General features: G+C 39.5%; 1 protein-coding gene across 2 annotated transcripts in view; it reads right to left on the reverse strand.

The window, feature by feature from the left end:
* Positions 1 to 25,724, reverse strand: part of LOC149259866 (peptide chain release factor PrfB1, chloroplastic-like) — a 213,762-nt gene that overhangs the window by 77,519 nt on the left and 110,519 nt on the right. For both annotated transcript variants that reach the window (XM_089419267.1, XM_089419275.1), the window contains exon 4: positions 15,233 to 15,436. In XM_089419267.1, the coding sequence (XP_089275393.1) occupies positions 15,233 to 15,436 (204 nt within the window). The remainder of the gene's footprint in view (positions 1 to 15,232; positions 15,437 to 25,724) is intronic.

Raw genomic sequence — 25,724 nt, forward strand, 5'->3', positions numbered from 1 at the left:
GTCTGCTCTGAGACTCATTCCTTTTCAAAATTCGGTACTGTGTTCATCATCTTAGGCAGCTTCCTTTACCTATCTCCTTTCTTTTTATGTCCTATACTTTCAACATCAAACTATCAGTCATTATTAAATTAAACAGAGAAATCATTACCTTCCCAGGTCTTGCATATTCCCCTTCTTACTAGCTCCAATCTCTCTTTATATGACAATACTCGAAAAAGACCTTCGACTCTGATACCACAAATGACGCAGGCCCCTTCAATGGCCTGCGTAAATTGCCCAATGCCTCCATGATTTCTCCTTTATGAGGCGTGATTTCTTAATTAGGCGAGGTTCTTTCCTCTTACCCACACCTTGAAAACCCCAATCAACATAACCCAAAAACCATGACCCTTTCTTGTTTAATTTTTATAAACATACCCAATTTACAATGATACTGAGGTTATCACCACAAGGGATTTCATTCGAACCAAAGGTGGTCAAGAGGAACCTTTCAACCCCGAACTTCTCCTCTTTTGTCATCGATGATTAACCTCCGCAACCGAGTGTTTTTTTTGCCCTCATCACTCTCCATTTGCTTGCAACGTCTAATTCTCTTCTTCTTGGCATGTGTCGTTTCTCCTAGTTACCCTCTTCTTCCCTTGACTCTTTATGCGATGGCGACGGGATTCTTATTCCACAAATGAAATCGAAAACCTCTTTTTATATCATCCCTTTCTATTATATAAAATGAAATATTAAGAGTCCCACCGACCAGGTCAGGGTTTGACGCTGACTTTAAGGTAGGAGGTCGGACCTCTGCTTCCTCTGCGAATCTTTATGCTACATCCCCGAATGCTCTCACGCCCGACCGACTAACTGGTCTCATCAAATGTCGGGGTCAGGGGTTGGTCTTACTCCTCTATTCGTTTAAGGTTGAAAGACCCGACTTCGTTATGGCCCAACTCATTTCGCCTTTTGCTTCTTTCAATTCACTGCAGTGATCACTTGTCCAATAGTCCTCCATGCATGCAAACATGTGCAACATTAGATGATTTACCAGCTCGCTCGCATCAATGCATGGGATGATCGGACCTTTGCGCGAACTCTTTAAGCTTCCTTTCTCACTACAATGATGTATCCCCACAGTGCGATAATAAGTGGTCTCAAGCCTATGAAAATTGATTATATGTTATAGTGACAATTGCTCTACTAGACAAAGCAGAAACGTGCTTCCCCAAACAAAAAACTTTAAGCGCATTAAATAATAAAATAAACACACTAAACAACTCTTCGTTCTCACCACTATCGCGACAAAGTTACACTCTCTTTTAGTCAGGAATTAAACTTGTATTTCGAAACGGGATTAAACACAATAATGCAATTCTATTCACTTGAAAAGTATATTTATAGAGGAACTATGGTGGCTCGATTCTCGAGCTCCTCTTCTGAGTCTCTCCTCTACAAAACCCTGTGAAAATTCCCTTGAAATGCGACAACTAGAAATTATTCTTCTAACTGGTTAATTACTAAGCAATTTATTTGCTACGGCAAACAACGAATAAATCACACTGCAATTTCTTCACCATAAAAAATATTGTGGAAGCAAAATAGGAACTAAGAAGATAATGCACACACACAACAAAAAATTGACACCGTTAATTTGGGACAATTGTCCCCGGGAAAACCTAGTGTGGGAAAACCGGTGCAATAGATGAGGGTTTTATTATTAATTCTTAAGCAGCAAATCTGAGTACAATAAAATAGATGCCAAACTGGCAATCTTTTCTGAGAGAAATACTAGCAAAATTATTGAGGGGAATTTCCCTCCCTCCACAAGCAATCCTAACCCAAACTGGCCACAGAAATCTGCTCTGGAAAACCCTTGCATTAACCTTCTGCGCAGCCTTTGCACAAGCCAAACTCACACTCCTCCAAAACTATCTCTAAGTTAGTCGTTATGTCTGTAGCTGCTATTGAAAGTCATTGGCCAGGCCTTCTGGAAATTTTCTCGACCTCCGGCAGCTAAAATGACCTGCCTCTCAGCGAAATCGAATTGCCTCTATGAGGCTCTGCACAAGCCTCTGTGCAGCCTCTTGTGGAATAAACTCAACCTTCTCTCACTAACTCTTCCGGCAATAGAAATCCCCACTGGATCACTGTATTGATGCTCCTCTACCTCTACTTCCCTTCTCTAGCTCGATCTCTTCTTCCTACACTGAACATGGCAACTGGATATCTCGATCTGCCCAAGGGACTCGCTCACCAAGTGTGTCATCCCCCAACCCCATTGACCTCCTCTTATAATCTCTCGCTGGCTCACCAACGGCCATGATTAAATCCTCATCAAAGGCTAAGATCATCTCTGAGTTGATCCATATGAGTTTCTAGAGATATCTCACCTTTCTCAATTAATTCCTATTAATTAACCACTTTTCCTATGTTAAACTTAGGAGATATTTATTTTTTGATTAATTAACTTAATTGAGCCATCTCTAGGTGTTTTCTCCAAAAACATTTTCTGGGTTCTGGAGCTCTTGTGTTTCTAAGCATCTCTAACTAAAGTCAAGACTAGAACACTTGTACGATGCTACAAAATTAACCCCCCCTTTTAGCAAGGAAGGTGTTCTACAATCTCATAACATCTCCTCCCATACATGTGGTTGATGTCTAACAACTGTGACAATTTGTCACTGCCCATCAACCACTGTGCAACTCTAATTCATTTGCCACAACTGTAGCTGAACCACCCTGCATTTGTGTTGTTCCTGACACTGCACTGTACAACTATATTGTTGCCAACTCTGCCACTGCACTACAACTGAAATCCAAAATATTAAATACTCAATCAACTGTGTCCCTATGCTGGAACTGTCTCTTGAGTTTTTGATTTCTACTAGCCTTTGCGCTACCTACTGAGTCTCTCTGCATTGCAACTGCACTACACCCCTCAGCATCTAACTGCAACTAATACTACAACTATCTCTCAAGAACTGACTGCATCAAAATGACATTGATCCAACCTGCTACTGAATATTGTGGGTCCTTATAGCAAAGGTCATCCATGAGGAAACCTCTGTCTGATGCTACCTCTATGGACCTTGCCCAAACCTTTGCAACTATGGGGTCTAGAGCTCAATGTCTCCCCACTTCTCTCCTGGAGGTATAGTTGCATATAGTGTGAATTCATCTTCCAGGTTGTAAGATAAATTATCAATCTCTGTTGAAGTTGTTGCCTGCTCCTACTTCTTGTTCTTGTCCTTCTTCCTTTGAGGACACTGAGTGTTGTAGTGACCGAACTCACATCTGAAGCACTTGATCTTCGACAAATCCTTCTTCTTCTTTTCTCCTCCCTGTGAGCCTTGTCCCTGACTGGGACCTTTCTTTGCTTTTCCCTTTGATGTAAGGGCTACATTCTCCTCTTCCTTCACACTTTTTGGTCCTTTGTTGTTGTTTCCACTGAGATTACTCCTGACTAGATCTAGTCTCATCTCTTCTTGAATAAAATCTGCCCACAATTGATCCCAACCTCGTAATTGATCTTGTCCAATGATACCTTGAATGAAGGTACCCCATTCCTCGGTAAAACCATTGATAGCTATACGCACCAGATCATTGTCTGGAGCTGCCTCTCCAACTTTGGCAAGCTCATTCCGGACATCTTGAATCCTGGTGAGGTAAGGACTAACTCCTTCTCCCTTCTGCATCTTGGTGGTCCTTAGTTTCTCCTTCAGGAACATCTTCTGATTCTCAAAACGATTCTAGATGTGAGAGCATCCCACATTTCTTTGGCCATATTCTTGGTCGCTATATGTGAGACAACATGATCTCAAACTCCATCGAGAATCAATCTCTTCGCTTTGGCCATCTCCTTATTGTAATTCGCTAGCCGATCAGCATCTGTAGGTACGGAAACAACTCTCTCAACGTACATCTTCAGACCATGCTCATCTAGAAGGAAATTCATTATGGCTTTCCACATACAATAGTTGGATGCACCATCTAACCTATCCTGATGTATGAGTCCTGCTAAGGCCATTTTCTGCAAAACTCACAACTAGGAAATAAACAGGAATCTCCTCCTTAAGTTGCTCTGCTACAGGCACTTCCTTCTAGAAATATGCAAATCTGCTTTGTTGCTTCCCTCTACTACTAGAAGTTTCACATTTCCTTCAACACTGAAGTTGGAAACCTTCTGAGGAAAATCCCTCTGTGTGTGTTTTTCTCTTCCACCTGGCACTAATCTACTACTATTAGTCTAAGATGCAAACCAACTGTGCCCAAATCAAGAATCTGCTCTATGAAAATGTTGATCTACTCACCTACTTCTGCTCCTGGGCAATTCGAATTTTCCCTACAACGTGCCACTGGAAAATTGAACCCTCTACCTAGCAACTCAAACTACCTAGCTGGCTTTGTGCAAATCTAGAAATCAAACTATCAAACTCCCTCTGAATCTGAACGATTTATTCCTTCCACCTCTGAGCTTCTGATCTAATCAACTCTACTCTAATACCATGTGAAAATTCCCTTGAAATGCAGCAACTATAAATTGTTCATCTAACTGGTTAATTATTAAGCAGTTTATTTTCTACGACAAACAACGAATAATTCACACTGCGATTTCTTCACCATAAAAAATATTGCAGAAGCAAAATAGGAACTAAGAAAATAATGCACACACAATACAAATTTGACGTCATTATTTTTGGACAATTGTCCCCAGAAAAACCCAATGTTGGAAAACCAGTGCAACAAATGAGGGTTTTATTATTAATTCTTCAGCAACAAATGTGTGTACAATAAAATAGATACCAAAATGGCAATATTTTCTGAGAGAAATACTAGCAAAATTATTGAGGGAAATTTCCCTCCCTCCACAAGCAATCCTGGCCCAAACTGGCCATGGAAATCTGCTCCGGAAAACCCCTGCATCAGCCTTCTGCGCAGGCCAAACTCGCACTCCTCCAGAATTGTCTCTAAGTCATTCGTTCTATCTGTAGCTGCTGCTAGAAGTCACTGGCCAGACCTTCTGGAAATTTTCCCGACCTCCGGCACCTGAAGCAACCTGCTTCTCAGCCAAATCGAATTTCCTCTATGAGGCTCTGCAAAAGCCTTTGTCCATCATCCTATGGAATAAAATTGACCTCCTCTCACTTACTCTTCCGGCACTAGAAATCTCCACTAGATCACTATCTTGCTGCTCCTCTACCTCTTCTTCCCTTCTTTGGCTAGATCTCTTCTTCCTGCACTAAACACGGCAACTGGATAGCTCAATCTACGCAAGGGACTCACTCACCAAGTGTGTCATCCTCTGACTCCATTGACCTCCTCTTATGATCTATCGTTGGCTCACCAATGGTCATGATTAAATCCTCATCAATAGCTAAGATCATCTTTATGTTGATCCATGTGAGTTTCTAGAGAAATTTCACCTTTATCAATTAATTCATGTTAACTAATCACTTTTCCTAAGTTAGACTTAGGAAATATTTAATTATTGATTAATTAACTTAATTGAGCCATCTCTAGGTGTTTTCTCCTGAAAAATTGGGTTTTGAAGTTCTTGTGTTTCTAAGCCTCTTTGACCAAAGTCGAGACTGGAACACCTATCTGATGCTACAAAATTAACGAACCCTAAACTATCTAAGTATACACCTCCACATATACAATTCCTATTGATGGGGAAAATATCTCTTAAGACAAGAAACTGGACACCTGTCCAAAACTACCGAACAGCTAAGCTAGACACTTGTCAATATTTATAAAGACTTATCTCAAAATATCCTAACAACTTGGCAGTCCAGATTTCTCTAGAATCTGGACAGCTGACCCTATTGCAAAATCCTCTAAATAAAGTGAGAAAATAAGAATTCTAAAATTTACATGTCTTCTTTTGGGGCTTTAAACAAAATGATATGATTAGTGTTGATGCTCCTGCGTCATCCTCCACCACTACCTGCTTCTACATCATCTTCATCATTTCTTCTTCTACTTCCCAACAACATCATCATAGAAAAAAATGAATCCAACAAGATAAGGCTAAGCCACATACCCATCATTTTTGTTGAAGGTTGAGATTATTGCCTGCAACAAAATGAGGGAGGAGTGGGAAAGTCTAGGAGAAGAGAAGAAGAACATCTAAATTCTAGATTCATTGGACATTCAACATATTTTTACACAAATTTTACATGGAAAATAAAAACAATGGGATTAGACCCTGCCTCTTTGGCTCTCCAACAATCTCCCTTCCCTTCAATATCACAAGCTTGCAAGCTCCAACAATCTCCCACAAACTCCTCAAGCTCAAACCCTCTCAATCTCTCTCTCACACATGAAATGCTCTCAATCTCTCTTTCTCACAAATGAAATGGTGATAATGAGGGAGAGGAGGAGGTCTTTTATTGTTTTTCCCCTCCCATTTCCCTCCAAAAAGTTGCCCCTCTCTCCCTTGGTTGTGTGTGTGCTTTCAAGAGGTGGGCACGATTTTTTGAAGGGAGCAATTGCTCACGTATCACTCCGCACATTTAAAATTCACTCCCAGTGTGATGGGGAGCGATACGGGAGCGACCACTCCTTGATCGCTTCGTATATCGCTCCTTGGAAACCAGGGAGCGAAATTTTTTTACTGGGAGCACGCTCACGAAATTTGCTATCAAACAGGAGCGAATAGGGAGCACGCTCCTGAGGTTGCTCCCCTGGCGCTTCCAAGCGAAGCGCACTTAGGGAGCAGATTCAAGTGCGGGGTGAACTCACCCGCAACCCTGGTCTATAATAAGCTCTAATTGTGACTTTATGTTGAGTTGTTATTTAGATTGCTCATCTTTCACTTCGAAAATAATTTTGTTAAATTCAAGTAAATGAAGACAACATATTAAAGAACATAAGTTGAACTTACCATCGAGTCAAGCTTGATTTTATTACATAGATAATCTTACATTAGACATGTTCTAAATATATTGGAAAAAGTTATATTGATTACCCTTTAATTCCTTAGTGTTATTTTCAAGTGCATATATTGTCTTTGAACTTGCTAACCACTTAATTGTTCCTAAAAATTTTGAAGACTCCATGCCCAAGGATGTATCAGAAGCTTCATGTACCATCAAAGTTCACCATATCATCTCAACTCTGTTTCTTCTTCTCATCTTCTTCTGTTGTACTGAGATTCCACAAGCCCTACGGGGATGATGTAAAGTGATGCCAGTATGATGAGTTGAGTCATGTAACACATGCCTAGGTAACTTGGGACCTTGTCATCAAGTGAATTTACTCTGGGAGATTTTTTCTTCTCAGCATAACCCCAAAGTCGGAGTGTGTCTTGATGGTGAGGCCTTGGGTGAGTCCTAGTGTCTAGACTCATCATAATTTACCATATTAGATCATTCATAAAATTTCGTGGAATTTGATTAGGTCTAGGGGTCATTTTTTTAATTTTTTAAATTTCTTGCAGGGCAGAAATTTGAATAAAATCTGAATGTAAAATGTAATAAGTGATGTCTAGAGAAGTTGTATGGGGTATGTGTGCTCAAAATTACACCTCTCACCCTCAACTTTCTACTATGACACACTTTGAGGGGTAAAAAATAAGTTCTAGACCCTCAAAACCCATTTTTCCTAAGTTTAGTGGAAAATGTGGGAATAAATTAGCCCAAAAATTAAATAAATGGAGAAAAATAAATATCCACACATGCTCAAATGATATGGAAATGAGGTGGAAATTCATCTAAAGATCAAATTTCAGTTGTCAAGTGATGTGGACTCCACATAAGCCACAAATCAAGCAAATTGAATTTTTTATGGAGAAGCCAATGAGTTCCAGTGCAAGATCCATGATTTGAGGAACTTAACTCGAGCTTCAAGGAGATATCATGAGTTGAATTGAGATTGGATTAGAGTTTACTTAAGTGAGGTGGAGAGTGGTCTCCTACCACTCCACTTCACTCTCCCACATGTCCTCTCATCTAATTTGAGCTCCCTCATCAAGGATTGTGTGGGCCACATAAGGAGAAATCGAGTTACCACTTGGGAAATTCGAATTTGCATGAAGGAGCATTGGGATTGTTTTTGATAAATCAATGTTAGCAGAGTTAGCGTTAGATTTCTCTTTCTTGATAATTACTTGTGAATTATGTTGGCTTCTTTTACTTCTTTGTTATATTATCTTTCATCAAGCAATTACCAAATTATGTGTGTATGAACTTTGAAGATCACAAAAACACAAGACACAAGATGTAGGCACTCTGTCAGGGCAAAACCCCTATCTAGGGGAAAACCCAGTCAAAATATATTCCTTCAATAGTTTTCCTGAGACTCTTCAACTTAAACACAGACCTCCTCCAAACACCAAGTCAGCCTCCTCTTCCAGCAACTTCAACCCAGAACTGCAACCTTGCAACAGCAGCACTTCGACCTAGCAAATGGCAACAGCAACAATTTCGAATTGAAAAGAAAGACTTCGATCTCCTAGAGGAATCCACATGAGAGAGAGAGAGATAGCCCAAAATTTTGATCTTGCCTTTTTCTCCCTTCTTCTCCAAATTCGCACTCCTTTTAGCCTCCTTTCCTACTTCGCACTTTTCCAGCTCTTTCTTTTGGATATCGAACTTATGTGAGAGTGAGTGAATACTCCAAATGAATTCGATTTGCTTGTATATATAGGCTTTAGGTGAGGTCGAATTGCCCTGTTTGAGGCCGACTTGGTGTGGAGGTGTTAAATAGCTAATCTGACTCAATAATAAATCTTTTTACATGATTTTAAAGCCCAAGAAGGGTCTCTTTAAATGGACAAAAACTATAATGACTCAGAATAAATCCTAGAAGTCCTCAATGGAGTCTTTGACCTAAAACATAATGACCCAAGCATGAAACCCACGCTTTAATAAGTCATAATAATAATAATAGTAAAATTATTTTTCATAAGTACATTTTATTGTGACTCAAATACAATTATGAAGACCGAACCTAGTTACATTTTTCAACACTCCCTCTTAACTAGGGAGGTATTCATACTTACATATACAAGTACATGGAAGATCTCAAAACATATGAACTATGAAGAGTTTAGGCACCGCAATGCCATGGACTAGATTCCTAACCAGCGCAATATATCCGGGTGGGGACTAAGATGGACTAAAACTTTCAACCAGTCTAGGTTCAGCATGATGCATTTGTTGTTGGAGTTCTAACTGCTACTAGTCTCAGTGCTTACCCTCTGAAGCCTTTGCGCTGTTGCTGACTCTGCTTTGTGCCAACTACACTGCTACCAACTCTAGCTCTGCGCTGCTCGGTCTCTGGAGCTCCTAACCACTGCATCTGCCACTTTGACACTCCTCTACATCAACTGACCTGGTCCATCCTACTACCTTCTGATCTGGGCTCCCGTAGCAAGGTATTGATCCAAGAGGTGGACTCCTCAAGTATCCTGCCCATCCTATAGCTCTTTGGGGTTACAAAACCAAATCACCCCACCTCACTTCTGGAGGTATGGCTGCCAACATGGCGAAATATGATATACTCATTCTGCAGTTGCTACTGCTCTGCTGATGCTTCTGCACTGTCGCAGCAACTACTGCAAGAATGAGTCTGATCTCCTCAAATCCAGAAGTACTGCAATAATGAGTCTAATCTCCTCAGATCCAGAAGTACTAGCCTCCATAGGGTTGTTCCCTTTAAAACTAGACTCCCTTTGAGTCTCGATCTCTCTATGGGAATCTCTCTACTCCCTCCTGGAAACTCACACAGTCTTCCTGCACTAGAAACTGGACTGTGAAGCTCTACACTAGGAATCCCCTGGTTGGAACTACACCTGCATATTGCAACTGGGCAATTCACACTGCCTGTGTCACTGCAACTTTCTTCTTAACAACAACTAGCTATGCAACTATCATTTGAATGACTAGCTGCGTCTGCTGACACTGTGATCCTCCTTTTATTGATTATGTTGGACTCCCGTAGCAAGGATATTGATCCATGTGAGAAATCTACAGCAACTGGATCTAATCTGTTGCTCTTCCATGGATCATGCCCATCTGTAACCATCTCTAAAAAATGTTGAACTCCTCCTCTTCTCCTCTGCACAGCGACTAACTAGCTCTACGCATTCCCTCCTGGAGTGGGCAAATCTGCTCACAACTATCACTGCTCCGTTAGGAAAAATCGAACTTCTAGGCTAGAAGTTCCCTGAGGAAAGAATTCCCTCAGTGTGTGCTCTTCCTTCCTCTTGACGCTATTTTGCACTAGCAAACTGCTACAAAATAATCGCGTCCTAGCTGAAGATCTTCTCTTCAAGGAAAAACATGTTGCTCCCTTCTGCCTTTGGAAAGCTTCGATCTAGAGATCGAATTTCTCTATCGACTCACTCAGAGAAATTGATTTCTCCTCAAAACTTCGACCTTCTGGCCCAAGGACTGTGCTGCCTGCTGGGGATTCAAATTGTTGCCTCTGTAATAATTTCGAACTCTGTCACAGCATCACTCCCTCTGCTGATCAATTTGCCTCCCAGGAACTTTGATTTCCACCTCCGGTCTCACACCCTGGCTTCCAGCTTCTAAAATCGATCCTTCCAACAAAATTACGGACCTCCTCAAAGCTCTACGTTGCCTCTGCGTCAGCCTACGCTAGTTCTGCGTCGCCTCTGCACTACCTACGCTGGCTCTGCGTGGCCTCTGCGCTACCTCTCCCAGATCTCTCTCTGCCTTCTCTCCTGAGTATTCCCGGATCAGGAGAAATCTCCAACCAGAACTATCCTTGCCCCTCATTGCTAAAGGTCACTTCGAATTTCTCACCGACAATTGCTCTGCTTCAAAAATTCGATCTTTTAAACTCTACTTGATACGTTCTCCAAGTGCCCATCAATGTCCTTATAATCCTCCATTTGAGAACCAACGGCCCATATTAGATTCTAATCAATTGCTCAGATCATTTGGACTCGATCTCTGTCTTCTTCTAGGAGTTTCACCCACATTTTAGATTAATACCCTTTAATTATTTTAATTTCTTAAGTTTAGGCTTAGGTAGTGATTAAAAATAATTAATTATTTTAATAAAATTGTCTCCGGGTGGAATTTCCCAAAACGATTTATGGGTATTGTGGAATACATGTGTCCTAGCCTCCCTGCAAATTTTGAGGCTAAGAGAACATTCGATGCTACCAAAAATCAACATAAAACCCATGCTTTAATAAGTCATAATAATAATAATAATAAAATTCTTCTTCATAAGTACATTTTATTATGACTCAAATACAATTATGAAGACCAAACCTAGTTACATTTTTCAACAATTATCACCTATTTGTCTTGGGATTGTCACCATTTTCCTTGGGATTGGCTCCCAAACTTCTATATAATAAAGCTATGGGCTCTCATTCTGTAATCTTGATACGAACTATTGGGCTTAAGGATACTTTGTTGGATTGTACACTCTTTTGCAAATTAATACAAAAGACTTTGGGGTTACATTTGAGGTGTTATTCTCCTTGTGTATGGTAATATCTTGATATTCTTGCTCTTGTCTTTCTACTTATTTCATTATGTTATTATTTCCATTATGCTTTTCAAGTTGTGTTGATGTATAACTATCTTACATTAGCATAAGAATTATTTACTTGCTCTAGATAGAGAATGCTTTAGTTGATGTCCAATATATCTCTAAAAAAATTTCATCATTGCATGTGATTAAGCCCATATGGATCTAATTTGTCTATGTGAAGTTGTGTAGAAAATCTTTCTTTGGATCAAGCTTCAAGCGTGAGGGGAAGTTCTCGGAAGAACCAACCCACTCTTGAAATACTCAAGGAGAACCCACATTTGTCAATTTCTAAAGCCTCATCTTTCGAATTTTTCTTGCAAGGATTTATTTTGGGCTTTGGGCTCATATTTCAAGCATAATCCATTTAATATTTATTTCTCAAAATATTGTGCTTCATTTGCTATAATCTTGCTATTTTAGAGTCAAATTATGGCTAAGCAAAGAGGAGAGTTTACTCATACTCTTTAGCTTAGCCTTTGTAGACTATTGTACATATACATTTGTAATTTTCTTGATTAATTTCATAGCTAACACTTGGTTTGTTTTGCAGCCCTCTCTAACTTGTTCTTGTGGCAGCTTGCGAGATTCATTGTTTGAAACTTTTAACAAGTTGTGTGCAGGACCTTGGGCTCTCACTTCAAGACTAGTTTTCAAGGAAGGTCGTGGGTTGTTGTGAGGGCTGCTAATTTTGTTCCTCAAAGGCCGAGAGCTAGAGGAGGCTTAGCCTCTCTCCTCTTGCATGCATTGTGATTGTAAAGTGGTTGATTTGTGAATACCAAAACAGTCCACACATTGGGCAGATTTGGGGAGTTTCACAATCTGATTTTTACATGTAAACATTTCTCCAAGTTTGCAGACTTTAGAGGCATTTTCTTTATGCCATTCATTTGCCAATTACTTTGGGCATCTAAGGAGGAAGTCTAGTGCATCACAAGCACAAATTTTGTAAAGATTTCCTTTCTTTTCGAAGTCTCTTGAGAGGTCTCTTTTCATTGTAACTATTCACTAATAAAAGCGCTAAATTTTCTTGTGAGGGAGCTTGGGATTTTTCCCATGGTATCCCTTCTCCCCATTTAGAGGGAGGATCTTTGCTTGTGGGTGAACTAATCATCTTAGTTTAGTTACTCTAGTTCTCATTTGCTAATTTCATTTCACTCATGCATGATTAGTTTCTGACATAGTTCTCACATCCATTTTCATTTTAGCACAAGTTTGACATTTGTTTATTTCAATTTCTTGAGTAATTGCATTGAGCTTCTATTACAACACATGCAATATCTTTTTTTTTTAAAAGCAAGCAAGTATTTTACACAATTGGCAAGCTTAAACTGGTTTAATTTAGCCATCTTGGTTTCACAAGTCTCTTGAGCACTTTGCTTTATCATTGTAAATTTAATTTATGTGGCATCTTGGTTATTATTGAACATTCTTGTGTTGAAGCATTTTGGCATTGAGCCTATTTCTTCCAAAGCAATTGTGGACTTGCAAAGTTTCACTTTCATTTCCATTTGAAGATATTGATATTTTTACTTAAGCATTGTTTATTATACTCAAGCACCAATACTTTATTTTAGAAGCAACAACATTTACTCAAGCATCTCACTTAGTCACATTTTATTACTAATTGGCATTTCCAAAATTAACCTCCAACTTAAGTTGGTTGTATAGACTTTAGGGACCCTCCACCCCTATTGACTCATCATTGTGAGATCCAGATTTCCAGGCAAGGATAACGTCTAGGGATCGGAGTTGAATTGAAACTTTTCTTTTAGAATACAAACTGATAAAATAAACCAAGAGCATCTCTACATCACAACTTTACTTTACTAGCAAATGCAATTCTCCTCTATCTGTTATCTTGAATTTAATCGAGTCATATTTGCAAATATCATCATTTTCTCAAGAAGCATTTGCGTTATATTACAAGTATTTGGATCTTTTACTTTTGCAACAATTACTTTCTTGTACTTGGAATATTCTTCATTGGTGCAACTATATTTCAAAGTTATTTCAAATATTTGTTGCTTTGATGATCATTTAGCTCATGAATAATTGATGTCACTATCTTATCATTTGAGCATTTACTTTCAAGTACTATCTCCTTTATAGTTGAAATTGATGTTTATATGCTCATCTTGGTCTAACATTTAATTTTGCAGGATTGTCTATCATTGTATCTTGATTTCATTTTTCAGCAAGTTATTTTTATTTACTTGAAGGCACTAGTCTATACTTTGAATATATCATTGAAATTTGTTCGTTTATATGTTTGCTTAATTCTTGGAAACAAGTTATCTTTGACAAACACTCCACTTAACTTAATCTCCTAGAAACTCATATCATATAACTTTTCATTAGAGACCAGCCCCCTAAGCTTACCTGGGGGAACGCTTTAACGGAGAGAGTCAGGAATAGGTGACAACCCCATCTCTTAATTTTGCCACCAACCACACCTTGTGGGGTTAAAGGTTTTTCTCACTAACTTAGGTGTGTGTGTAAGATGGAAATACATAACTGATGTTATTTTAAATGAAAATATGAAATTTTAGTATAATTCAATAAAATCAAATATGGCATCCATGAGGTGTAGAAAAGACGGTGATGGAGTGCATTGTTAAGGCACTCCGTTATATGAAGGTCACCAGTTCCAAACTCCATGGGTAAAAATCCAACCATGTTAAGGGTTGGTGTGGCCCAAGACAAGTGCAATCCCTGGATGATTTTGATGGCTTAGATGCCCCCGGGTCACATTTTCTAAGGCCAAAGATTAAACATGCAGTTATCTTAGGATTCACACAACTTAACAAACAAAAAATAAAATCAGATATGGCAAATTGACAAGTCAAATTCATACTTCGACTTGTCTTCATTTAAGCACAAATTTGAATTTATCTTAAATCTTCACATGTTAAGGTTAATTGTGTTTGTCTTCAAGTTTGCATTTTTATGTTTTATCTTTCACTTGAAGTCATATCTAAAGCATAATTTGGGAACATTCTTAGTGGCTTATTGTTTTACCAAATTATTGCTTAACCTAAGCAAATACATTCAATCATATATCAATTACTTGGGTTGCTGACTTCTCTTTCTCACAAATCTGCAATTTCTCTTGCATGTCATTAAAATTGATTTGTAATATGTCTATTTAAGTTTAACATTACATCTCTCAAGACGTTGAGTAAGTGGTTTTCACCACTAAAGCTCAAATCCGGAAATTTGTCTCTAAGAAATATCATAAACCATATTTAAAGTTCAATCCACTAATTCCTTAATCATTTTAGCATCTAAGTAGATTGGTGTGACATATGCTTGTTCTACTAAGTATTAATCAACTTGAAGCATCATATCACTAAGTAATTGGATCATTTATGTTTCATGTGTTATATCCTTTGTGGTATTTATTCATTTCATTGTTAAAGTAAATCTTTGTGTCTTTTAGCTTGATCATATTGAAGATTTATTTAGGCTCGCAGTATTATCAATTGTATATTCAAGGGATACCCCACTTGGCCTCTTGAGATCCAACCAAAAGTGTAAAGGAAGTTCTATTGAGGTGACAACGATACAACTCCTATATGTTACCCCAGGTTTGCATCTGTAGATTGGGCTTTTCCACTGAGATGATAGTTTAGGTGATAACACATCAATTACTTATATTATCCATGAGAATATACAACTGACATGCACTGTTATTTGTATCCAAGATAGTGGAAAAAAAAGTTACTTGAGCATCTGTGCCTCCAGCTCCAGCAGTAATTGTAAGGCAGGCACCTTCTTTGTCATATGGTCCTGAAAGCAGCTTTGTTAGCTCATAACGTTCTAGTGAGATATTTAAGTCCTCAACAATTTTAGAAGCTTCATCAAGGAGTCCATAATCTACTGTGTCCATTTCCTCTGTCAATTGTATTATCATCTTTGCATCTTCAACCTACATAAAATGGCAATAATGAGAATATATAACCCCATAGAACAAAAAAAACAGTTCATTGCACAAGGTTTTACAGTTTTTCATGAATTGGAAGTACAAAAGAGAAGTCATGTAGTGACAAGCTGTACAAGCCTCAAACAATTATGTCATCATATAAAAAAAATGTAATGAAACTTTTGAATGCAATTAACACCAAAATAACTTTACAGGCAAGTTAACACTATATATATATATATATATTTCTTTATCAAACACTGGGAGCTCGCCATTCGATGAGCCCTTTAGTTAGTTGATTTGATCATCCATGTAAATATAAAAGTAATTTTTGTCTTGTAGTACATCATTTACCAAATGGGAATGTAACTCCTATCTTATGTAGATTTTTTCCTTCTAAGAGTTCAATATGTTGTCTTTTGTGGATTGTAGCATTCATCCAATAATATTAGCATCATTAGGAATTACATAAAGTGTTAAAAAGGCATAGATGTTCCTTTACTATAGGGATTAGCCCAATTGCACCTTCAACTTCTGATCCTTGAATAATTTCAGTCTACAAATTCCACTATAAAAACAAGACTGTTGAAATATCCCAAATCGAAAATTACAGCAAATAATAGAGACATAAAAAGGGAAGCAGCAACAATAAACAAATTCCAAACATGCACATCAAAATACGCAAGAAACTGAGCCAAACAGCTGAGCCATTTTATTAATAAAGAAATTTGAGTACATAAATGGCAAGGAATGATAGACCTTAGGCCTACTATGCACGCTAGGCAAACCCCGGGTAAAATCTCACTGATCCAACTACTAAAATGGCTCTAAACTGATAATGCGTACTACCCAAAAAATCTGCTACAATCTGCCAAGTGGAAATGAAGGTTCTACTTAAAATAATGTCCGGAATGCTATGAAATTGCAGCCATGGGCTCCACTCCTCAAACCTAGGAATACCTAGAAAGGATTTGGCCCAATTCCAAACCAAAACTGAACCCACAAAGTGACACGAACTACCCAACTAACCAACAATATGCCCTGCTATAAGAATGTAGGTTTCCGGCCCAAATATTGCTCGGAAAATTCTGTAAAATTAATTAGGGTCTCCTCTCAATAAACCAACAAAAACCCAAAAAGGGTTTGGGTTGAATCCACTAACCGCCGGTAACCCCCAACAAGTGCAAATTGCCCAATGAGGGTTTCTGATGAAGACCATTTTTCTAAGGAAAAATCCCATCTCTTGAAGGCTTTCATTAATAATGGTTACAGTAGGCAACAAGGTCTTAAAGCTTTCCTCAAAGCTAGCAAGGGTCCTAAGGTTAAGAAAGACCCTATTGATCGTAATTCTGGAGTTCACCTCCCCTTCATCCAAGGGACGATAGACAAGATTGCGAGAATCCTTAAGAAGCATAATGTTCCCTCAACCTTTAGACCCCTCAACACCATCTGAAGTTCCTTAAAATTGGCAAAAGACCCTATGGCCCTAAGGATATGAAAGGTGTTTATATCATCCTCTGTTCTTGTGGAACCTCTTACATTGGTGAAACGGGGCGGTCTATTAATCAAAGGATTAAAGAACATGCTGCCGATATTAAGCACAGGAGGACTCGCTCTTCAGCCTTAGCATACTGTTGAATTAAACCTGAATCCACCATAGGAAATCCCTCCCAACTCTAGCTAAATTCTTCGTTGAGAAATACCTCCTATCTCCAACCCTTATCTCTCCCAACTCCACTCCTCTAAACCCCTAAGCAGCACTTGGTCAATAGCTTTTGCACCCCTGCCAAAAGATAGAAAAAACGACCAAAGCAATAGCCTCCAATCTAGCCTGGAAAATCATTGTCCAAACTCCGGTCTAACAATAAGAAAATTCCCTGCAAAAGCTTGGAGCCTCTAACCCACTCTTGCTCCCACAATGTGCTCCACAAAAATACCTTTGCACCTAAGAAAATGTGTACTGCTGAGTAAACTCCTGCAATGATGTCCAATGGAAGGTCGGAATTGAGTTCCCCAAATTGCCTCTAGGGAGGCACTCAAAGTTCTCCGAAATGAGGGTGGAATTCCCACTCGGAAATTCCTTGTGTTGAACAGCACGTGTTGTCTTGGCTAAGCAACTCAAGAGAACTAGTGCTAAATTGTAAAATGACCAAAGATCACCAAATGAGAGCCTCCATGCTCTATTTATAATTGTTGGCCCTCTCCTCCTTGCTAGCCCCCACTCTCCACTAGTTCGCACCCTTTCTCTTTCTCTCTCCTCCAAGAAGTGCGAATTGCTCCAATGGGTCGAATTTCATTCTCTTGTGGCCCCCACATTCCACTAGAGCAGTAATTTTCCATTTCTCCTAGTCTCATACACCAAAAATGTCTCCAATGCACAGATTACAAATTTGTGCTATGCTTAGCACCTCCCCAATAAACTCTGTTAATCCCCTCAAACGAAAAATCAAAATTGGGGATATTACAACTGTAAACAAGAAAATACATATTTTGCCTTTTAATAAGCAAGTTTTTGTCTTTGGGTTAGCATCTAAGTTGCAAGAAACGTTGCTAGAGGGTCTGTACCATGTACAGAAATGCAGTGAAACATGGAAACACATATCATACAGCTCTGAAATGTGTTCTGTATTTATGGAAACACATTTCGCAACTTGGAAACGTGCACAAAAATGCCAGTGTGTGTTTCAAGGTTGTTCCACGATCTTCACAGCCCATTTTAGCATCTAAGTTGTGCAATTTTGACTGGATTCGACTATACTACCCACTTTGGTGAATATAAACCCTAATTTTAAGTTAATTAGGCATAAATGGCACTTCTAGAAGATTCTAACCCCAAAAAAAATTATAAAGAGGATTTTTATCTCATTTTTTTCTCCCACCATGTCAGCAAAGGTGATTCCAGCAAGAAGAATTTCATTCTTTTGGGCAACTTGGGCAGGATGACTCCAACAACAATAATTTCAGTGCTGTAGGCAACTACAGCAACAATGTTTGAGCAAAGGAAATTCCAACAATAAGGATTTCATTCTCTTGGATAGCATGAGTAAGGTGATTAAAGCAAGAGGAATTTCAATGTTTTATGCAGTGATAGCAAGCATTGAGTGGTGTTTTGTGCATCTATAATAATTATTTAATGTGTGTTTAGGTGAACAGCAAGCAATTTGGTCTTCTAAGCAGCTACAACAAGCAATTTGTGATATTTTGGGTAGGTTCAGCCACCATTTCCTGTGCTTTTAGGTGAACAACCTTTCTTGGTAGTTATTTGAGTGTTTTCTTAGGTTACACTTCTATCATCCATATTATTTATTGCAGGTTTATTTTTTATTGTTTGCAGCAGCAATTACTTCCACCCAGGCTAATTCTCTTCCTCCAACTCCTAATCCAACAAGGTGAATGACTTCTATCCTCTTTGGAGGAATGTTAAGATGGCACAAATTTCCTATGGTGGTCCATGGGAATGTTAGTCCCAGGAATGTTAGTGGCTTGGCTTGTAACCCAAGTACATTATGAAATCAAACTTGTTTTAGGGGTGCTATTAGGCTAATTAGTAGTCATCCTCTTTATATATATAGAGGAGAGGATCATTGTAGCAAATGATCATCTCTTGTGACATTATTTCGGCCTCTTATAGATTTCGGCCTTCTTGGATTCTTATGGAGATGTGACTCTATGGTGTATTTTGCCATATTGGAGTTATTTCTTGGCATTGGAGATGTTACTTTGGATCAATAAAGGATTGTTCATGCATTTTGTCTCGTAAGTAAGCCTGTATTCGATAAATCTTTGATCTTGTGTCTAATGTAAAGGATTGTTCATGCATTTTGTCTCGTAAGTAAGCCTGTATTCGATAAATCTTTGATCTTGTGTCTAATGTATGGAATGGATTCATATCTAGGAATTTTTCTATTGTACCATTTATTATTGAAGATCAATTGTATAGAATATAGTTAATTACATTGTATGCATTACTCATGTATGAAATGTGAATAACAATCTCCTTGGTGTATCTTTGGAATAGCTATCCCAAGTGACCTTGATCCCTCACAAAAGTAATAGCTACAGTTTTGAGTTAGGGCTTCAAAATTCCCTTACTCCTTACCAACTTTTAGCCAATCTTTCACCTCCATAGACTCCATCATACCAAGGACTAGGCATTGGCCTTGTCATTTTGGTGATCACTCATAAATTCATCGCCAAACTCAATTTCGGTCTCTTATTTTTTATTTCGGCCCTCTTAAGGTCAAACCGCTACCTAGGGCTTAGGTGCAAGTTGACCAAGAGTTAGAGTATTGGCTTGTGGAAAGATGCAACATTGAGGGGAGACTTGATTGCCTCAAAATCAATTCCCTTTAGTGGCTCATTCACCCATTCTAATGCTAGAATCTCTTGCCCTAGGTACACTTTGTCCTAGGACACCCTAGTCAAATCTACGCTTCAACTTGTGGACTTATTGAAGGTTTCTTGGTCCATTTGATTGCTAATATTCATTGTTGGGAAATCTTTTCTTGGCCTCTTAACTCTAGGCTAGTCCATTAGGCTTGCTATCTCTCAATCCATAGATCAATCGTGCCCTAATAAGGCCTTGTTAGAAGATGTGAGTCGCCTTTCTTGACTTGATTGAGCCTTGTACTTAAAAAGAGCCATCCTCTATAAGCCTTTCTTGTCACCTTAATCCTTGAACCTAGAATATCTCTCATAGGTGACCTTTCTAAAGGGAAGCCTCCCATTGGTGAAAGTCCTTAAACAGCAAGATGTAGTGGTTGTGGTGACAATGGGCCACATCTCATTGTTGTCCCTTAGTCTAGTTTTTGCCTTGTAGGTTACCCCTTAACAAATCCTGCTAGTTTTTGAGGCAACAACCCCAAAGAAAGATAAAACATTAAAGTAAAAGGCACACCAAAGGGGTGGAAAAGGCAAGCCAAGGAAAAGGTTAACTCATGCCTCCACAATGTTAGTTTTTGTAGCATCGGATGTGTTCTAGCCACAAAATTTTGTGAAGAGGCTAGAACACATGAGATCTAGAACCAAGAAATCATTTCTGGAAATTCCACATAGAAGTGATTTAATTAGATTATTAAACAATTTTTTTAAATTTCCTAAGTCTAAACTTAGGAAAACGGGTTAATTAATCAGTATTAATTAAGTCAAGGCAAGAATAATGTAGAAACTAACACGGATCGACCCAGAGATGATCCTAGCCATCGATTATGTCTTAATCTTGGTCGTTGGTGCTCCAACAGAGGATTATAAGAGGAGGTCGATGTGGTGATGGAGAGAGCACTTGAGCAGTTCGATTTCTTGGCAGAACGATTTCCTGAGTAGCAGCAATCAGTTGTCAGAGAGAGAGTCAGAGATCGAACCAGTGAGAGAGGGGCAGAGACAATGAGGTTGGAGGAAGTGATTCCAGATCCAGGGAGTGCATTTGTAGAGAGGAAAAAGAGCCACAGAGAAGCTAATGCAAGGACTGTGCAACAGCTTCTAGAGGCAAGTTCGATTTGCTGAGAGGGGAAGACGTCTTCAGTTCTAGAGGTCGGGAAGGAGTCCCAGAGTGTCGAAGAAGCATCTTCCCAGCTAGCAGAGGGCAGAACAACTTCATCAGAGACCGGTCATAGGCTTGACGTCAAACAGGTTGTGCAGTGCAACGCAGAGGGTCAAGGGTTCGAGCAGGTTGTGCCAAGAGATTGCCTGTGGGGTGAAGAAAATTCCTCACTAGATTTTTGCCAGTGTTTCTCTCTGTAGGATTACCATATTTCGGCATCCAGTTGTACTCAAAATTTCTCACAGTGCATAATAATAAAACCCTCAATTGTTGCACCAGCCTTCCCGCATTGGGTTTTTCCGGGGACTTTCGTCCAAAAACAATTGTGTTATTTTTATGCGTGTGCTAGCATTTCTCAACTTCCAGTGATTTATTCTTCCGTAGTTTTATTTGTGTAGATTGCAGTGTGATTTATTAAGTATTTGGCCATAGAAAACAACAAATAAATTGTTAAATAAAACTAACAATTAGGAGAATAATTTCCAGTTGTTGCAATAGGATTCCGGTGTTGGAATTTTCACACATAATTGCTCCCTCCTTACATTATTATACTCAAGATGTTGAACCTCCATTAGCTAGTCTCATGGCTACAACATTTTCCTTGACGTTTTTCCCACTCTGTGACCACAGTATCACTTATGGATTGATGGGTGTACCTAGCACATGTCACTCCCCTTTGAGGCTGGAAACACTTAATAGGGTTGTTGACCAAAACATCCCTAACATAAGTGATTTAACTTGTTCACAAATCCTAAGCTACTTAAACATTTGAAGGTAATTCTTGTGTGAAGTATTCATGTGCCTCTACCATTATATATGGTCCACTATGATGCTTTAATGGTTTTTGTCCCTAATAATGTTGATCTCACTTCATCTTGAGAAGTTTGTTCAGGTGGTATCACACATGCAATAGAGATCCCTTAAGGGATGATTTGACTCTTTTTTAGTGCATTCTAGAGGATGCATTGCCCCGTTATAAGAGCATATGTGATCTTGTAGCCCCAGTGTTGTCCCTCCAAAGATAAGTGTCAACCCTTCAGTAGATCCCACTTGGTTCCAAATTTCCTGTTGTACCTTCAGACGTTGAAACATTGAGCTAGAAAGCTTGGACAATGGCTTGCTTGATGATGTTCCCAAATGGACCCAAGACGCCCCTAGGATAGCCTTGACCCTATTTGATGGGTGTTGCTTTGTTTCAAAGCCTAGATGAGGATGGATGTCACTAAGATGACTTGAGAGGGTTAGCACACCATGCCTTGATGTCAATGCTCAGCCTCAATGATGCCACCATAAGCATTTTTGTGGATGACATCATAGTGGAGGAGGCGCCCTTAGATATGTACTTGTTAACCACCACCAGTGGGTGACCCCATAGGAGAATTTTTTCTCCTAGAATTGTTTTTAGCCAATAGCCAGCAACCCTTGACAACCACCAATATTGTGCCAATTGATCTCTGCTCCATGACCCAGTCATATGTCCCCTCACCCATCTGTCGAGAGCGTATGTTTGAAGGTGGGCCATCCAACCCTAAAGGTATGTCTTTCATAGTGTAATCAGGTGCTTATGCTTGTTTTTCCTTGGGCACACTTGGTATGGATTAGTGGGTGACTTAGAAGGATGAAGGGTTTCAATGTAGTCTTGTTCCCTCACCTTAAATGGGGGGTTAATCCTCAACCCTAATCCCATGGGATCTCCCCTACTAGATTATAGCTTTAGGATGGCCACTACTTGGGAAACCCCAACTTTCGTAGCACGGTCCTGTTTTCCCATTCCACATTTTTAACTCCACTCCGCACATTACATGCCCTATTTCATCATTGTCCCTCTCTGGGTCCACATCACCACTGGATCCACAAGGCTCTAGTACTCCCCTCCCCTTGTCCACATGTCTAGGTCGGGCCTGGAACGATGCCCGGAAGTTTGATGCATCTCAGAAAAAAGTATAAAAGCATAATATGGCCACATACAAAAGGAATTAATACCACAAAATGCAAAATATGGTCAGGACAATAAAATTTAGCACGTGGGCAAAAGCCAAACATGAGCTCTACCCCTTATCATTATGGCCATCACGTTGTTTCCTAGGGCCCCCCTTGAGTGCCCCTTGCATCATTAAGGAACTCATGCATGTCCCTGACTCCCAACCCCTAATGGGGATGAAATGCCCCACCTTAAGGGGGTAATCACTGTTATATCATATATGGCATGCTCTCACCCCCAAGGGCCCCGAGTAGTAAATAAAAGAAAAATCAATAAAAGGCAAAAGGCAAATGAAGAAGGGTGGAAAAACAAAGGTTGAGGTAACTCATGTACCACGATTGCTCCCTCATCATTCATACACCCAAATATGTGGATATCCCCCATCATTACCACCCTTGAGCCCATGGCATTTAGCATTCAGACCACTGTGTCCCATCCACCTCATCATATCCACATGACACCTACCACTTGAAGGATGTACCTTGGACATGTCCTTCCCTTTAAGGGTTGGGAACACCTAATAGGGTTGTTTATTAACCATTCCTACCTAGGGAGGTAATAACATTACATGCTCAAAGCACCAAATTTGGAATGGAAACTCACTATGAAATCTCATTTCTGCCCGTGACTAACAAGCTTATTCACTGAATTGCACTAATGAATTATTGTGTCTGAAGGTGAGAAGACGCATTAGATCTTATACAACATTGGTAGGTGATTTCATCATGGGTTAATCAACTTAAATCGGGCCCAAGCCCACCAAAGGATCATATTGACACTTGTAGGGAAAGCATTGGGAGCCATGGGTTTCCATCATGTGACAGAGCATTATTTCATGCCATGGGCAACCTCAGCACAACAGCTTGTTAATTGCCCACATTATATGAGAGATGATGCACTTGGACCAGCAGTGCCCCCAGACGGATTAGCAGTATATAAAGGGTTTGGCAGATGATCCAAGGCCCAGAGGAGGTTTGTCTCATCCTTGAGACATGGTAGGGCAACCACCATTTTTTGTGCCTTCATTTGGAATAATCTACAAGCTTATTTTTCATCAAGAGACCCATACCACCACTACTTATGCCCCAAAGCTACTTTGGAGCACCACAAGATGTTTTAGTTGGGGATCAAGGGGCCACCCCCTTATCTACCATTCATGGAGCTCTCACTCTCATTATGGCACCATGAGGACTCAACAAGGCCCTCCAATGGCCCTGCTACACCATCATTTCATCATTTTGGCTCATTTCGATGGCTTATTCTTCACTTTATGAGCTACTTAGTGGGCTTGTCACCAAGGATATGTTATTTTGCACAATAAAATAATGTGTAGGGCCATCTTAGGCTAATTCGAATAGGATAGAAGATCACATAAATAGAGATCTCTCCAATTGTGAGAGATCATCATCATCACTTGGATTCTTCTCTTGTAAAAGAACTCACACTTTTTCTTTGGAAGCTATTGGAGTATCTTGGATGCACTATGATATTTGGAGTTGATTTTTTATCTTGTCTTGGAGCTACTTCTTGAATATGGATGGATATATTGCATGATTATCTTGTAAGTTCTTTTGTTGATGAAATCTTTCTCTTGAAAATGTCTAATGTATGTAATTGTTGCAACTAATGTAAATGCTATTGTGCCCTAATTTTGTTGAAGAAATTTTTTTTGAAGCTATTTGGTTGGCTCTTGCATATGTTACTCATGATATAACATGCAATGAATGTTCCTAGTGATGAAATGTTATTTTTCTTCATGAAACTCCATATTCTAATAGTAGGTAATTGTTGAAGGTTGGTAGCTAGGGCATCAACTTTTGACCTCCTTGAGGACAAATTTGGCCAATCTAATGCATCTAGGACTCCATAGCCCAAAGGACTAGGCACTAGTCCAAGAGGTTTGGTGATCAACTTCTCTTCTCTCCTTTTTTTCTCCTCCTAAATTTCAGTCCCCTAAAGGTAGGGCGGAAATCTAGGGTTTCCAACGATAATTTAGGGAGGTGATTTTCAGGAATCCAAGGGTCCACACATCAAGCTTAGGGTCCAAGCTACCTATGCTCCAAGTTTGGTGGTCATCTGCCCGAGTTTCATCCATAAAACCTCTTGGCCTAGGTGCCATTCCAAGAGGGAAAACCTAGGTCTTTCTCTCTCACCTTGGGGACTTCTTTGAGGGTTGTATGAGCTTAGTATTCATAGGAATAAATCATAAGAATCCCTTTCTCCTCCCTTGCCTTGACCTCGCAAGTACCTTTGAAGTATTTCTTCCCGCGATTATTCATAAAACCCTAGGTCTAGCACAAGCCTTTCTTAGGTCTTTCAAAGAGAGTGAAGGGCATTTTGGAAGTGTTAAATCATCACATTGAGCTCCTTTGAGAGGTCCTACCTCATCTCCTAGAGTCTTGATCTTAGGCATGCCTATTATTATTATAAATCTTAAGCCCTAAATCTTGACCTCCTCCTAGGTCTTTCTTGGAGAGCCTTTAGCTTCTTTGAAGCGTTGAACCATTAGTGTGTCTCTCCTTGAATGGGCTTAGTGGAATCCCTTCACACCTAAAACATTGATCTATTCATTCCAAGTGATTCTTTTCGTACCAAGACTCCTCCCATCAGTGAAAACCCGTAAAGAGTAGGGAACATTGACTAAGGTGACAGTGGGTCATTGTCTCATTGTTGCCACTTAGTATAGTAGTTGTCCTTTTAGGTTTCCCTTCCTTAGGGCCCTGCTAGATTGTGTGGCAACATTTTTGGCGTCATTGCCAGGGAGGAAGCAGGTC

The sequence above is a fragment of the Pinus tabuliformis genome, chromosome 6, assembly GCF_031772625.1.
Source record: "Pinus tabuliformis cultivar Carrire ecotype Pingquan chromosome 6, CPIR1, whole genome shotgun sequence".
NCBI lineage: Eukaryota > Viridiplantae > Streptophyta > Pinopsida > Pinales > Pinaceae > Pinus > Pinus tabuliformis.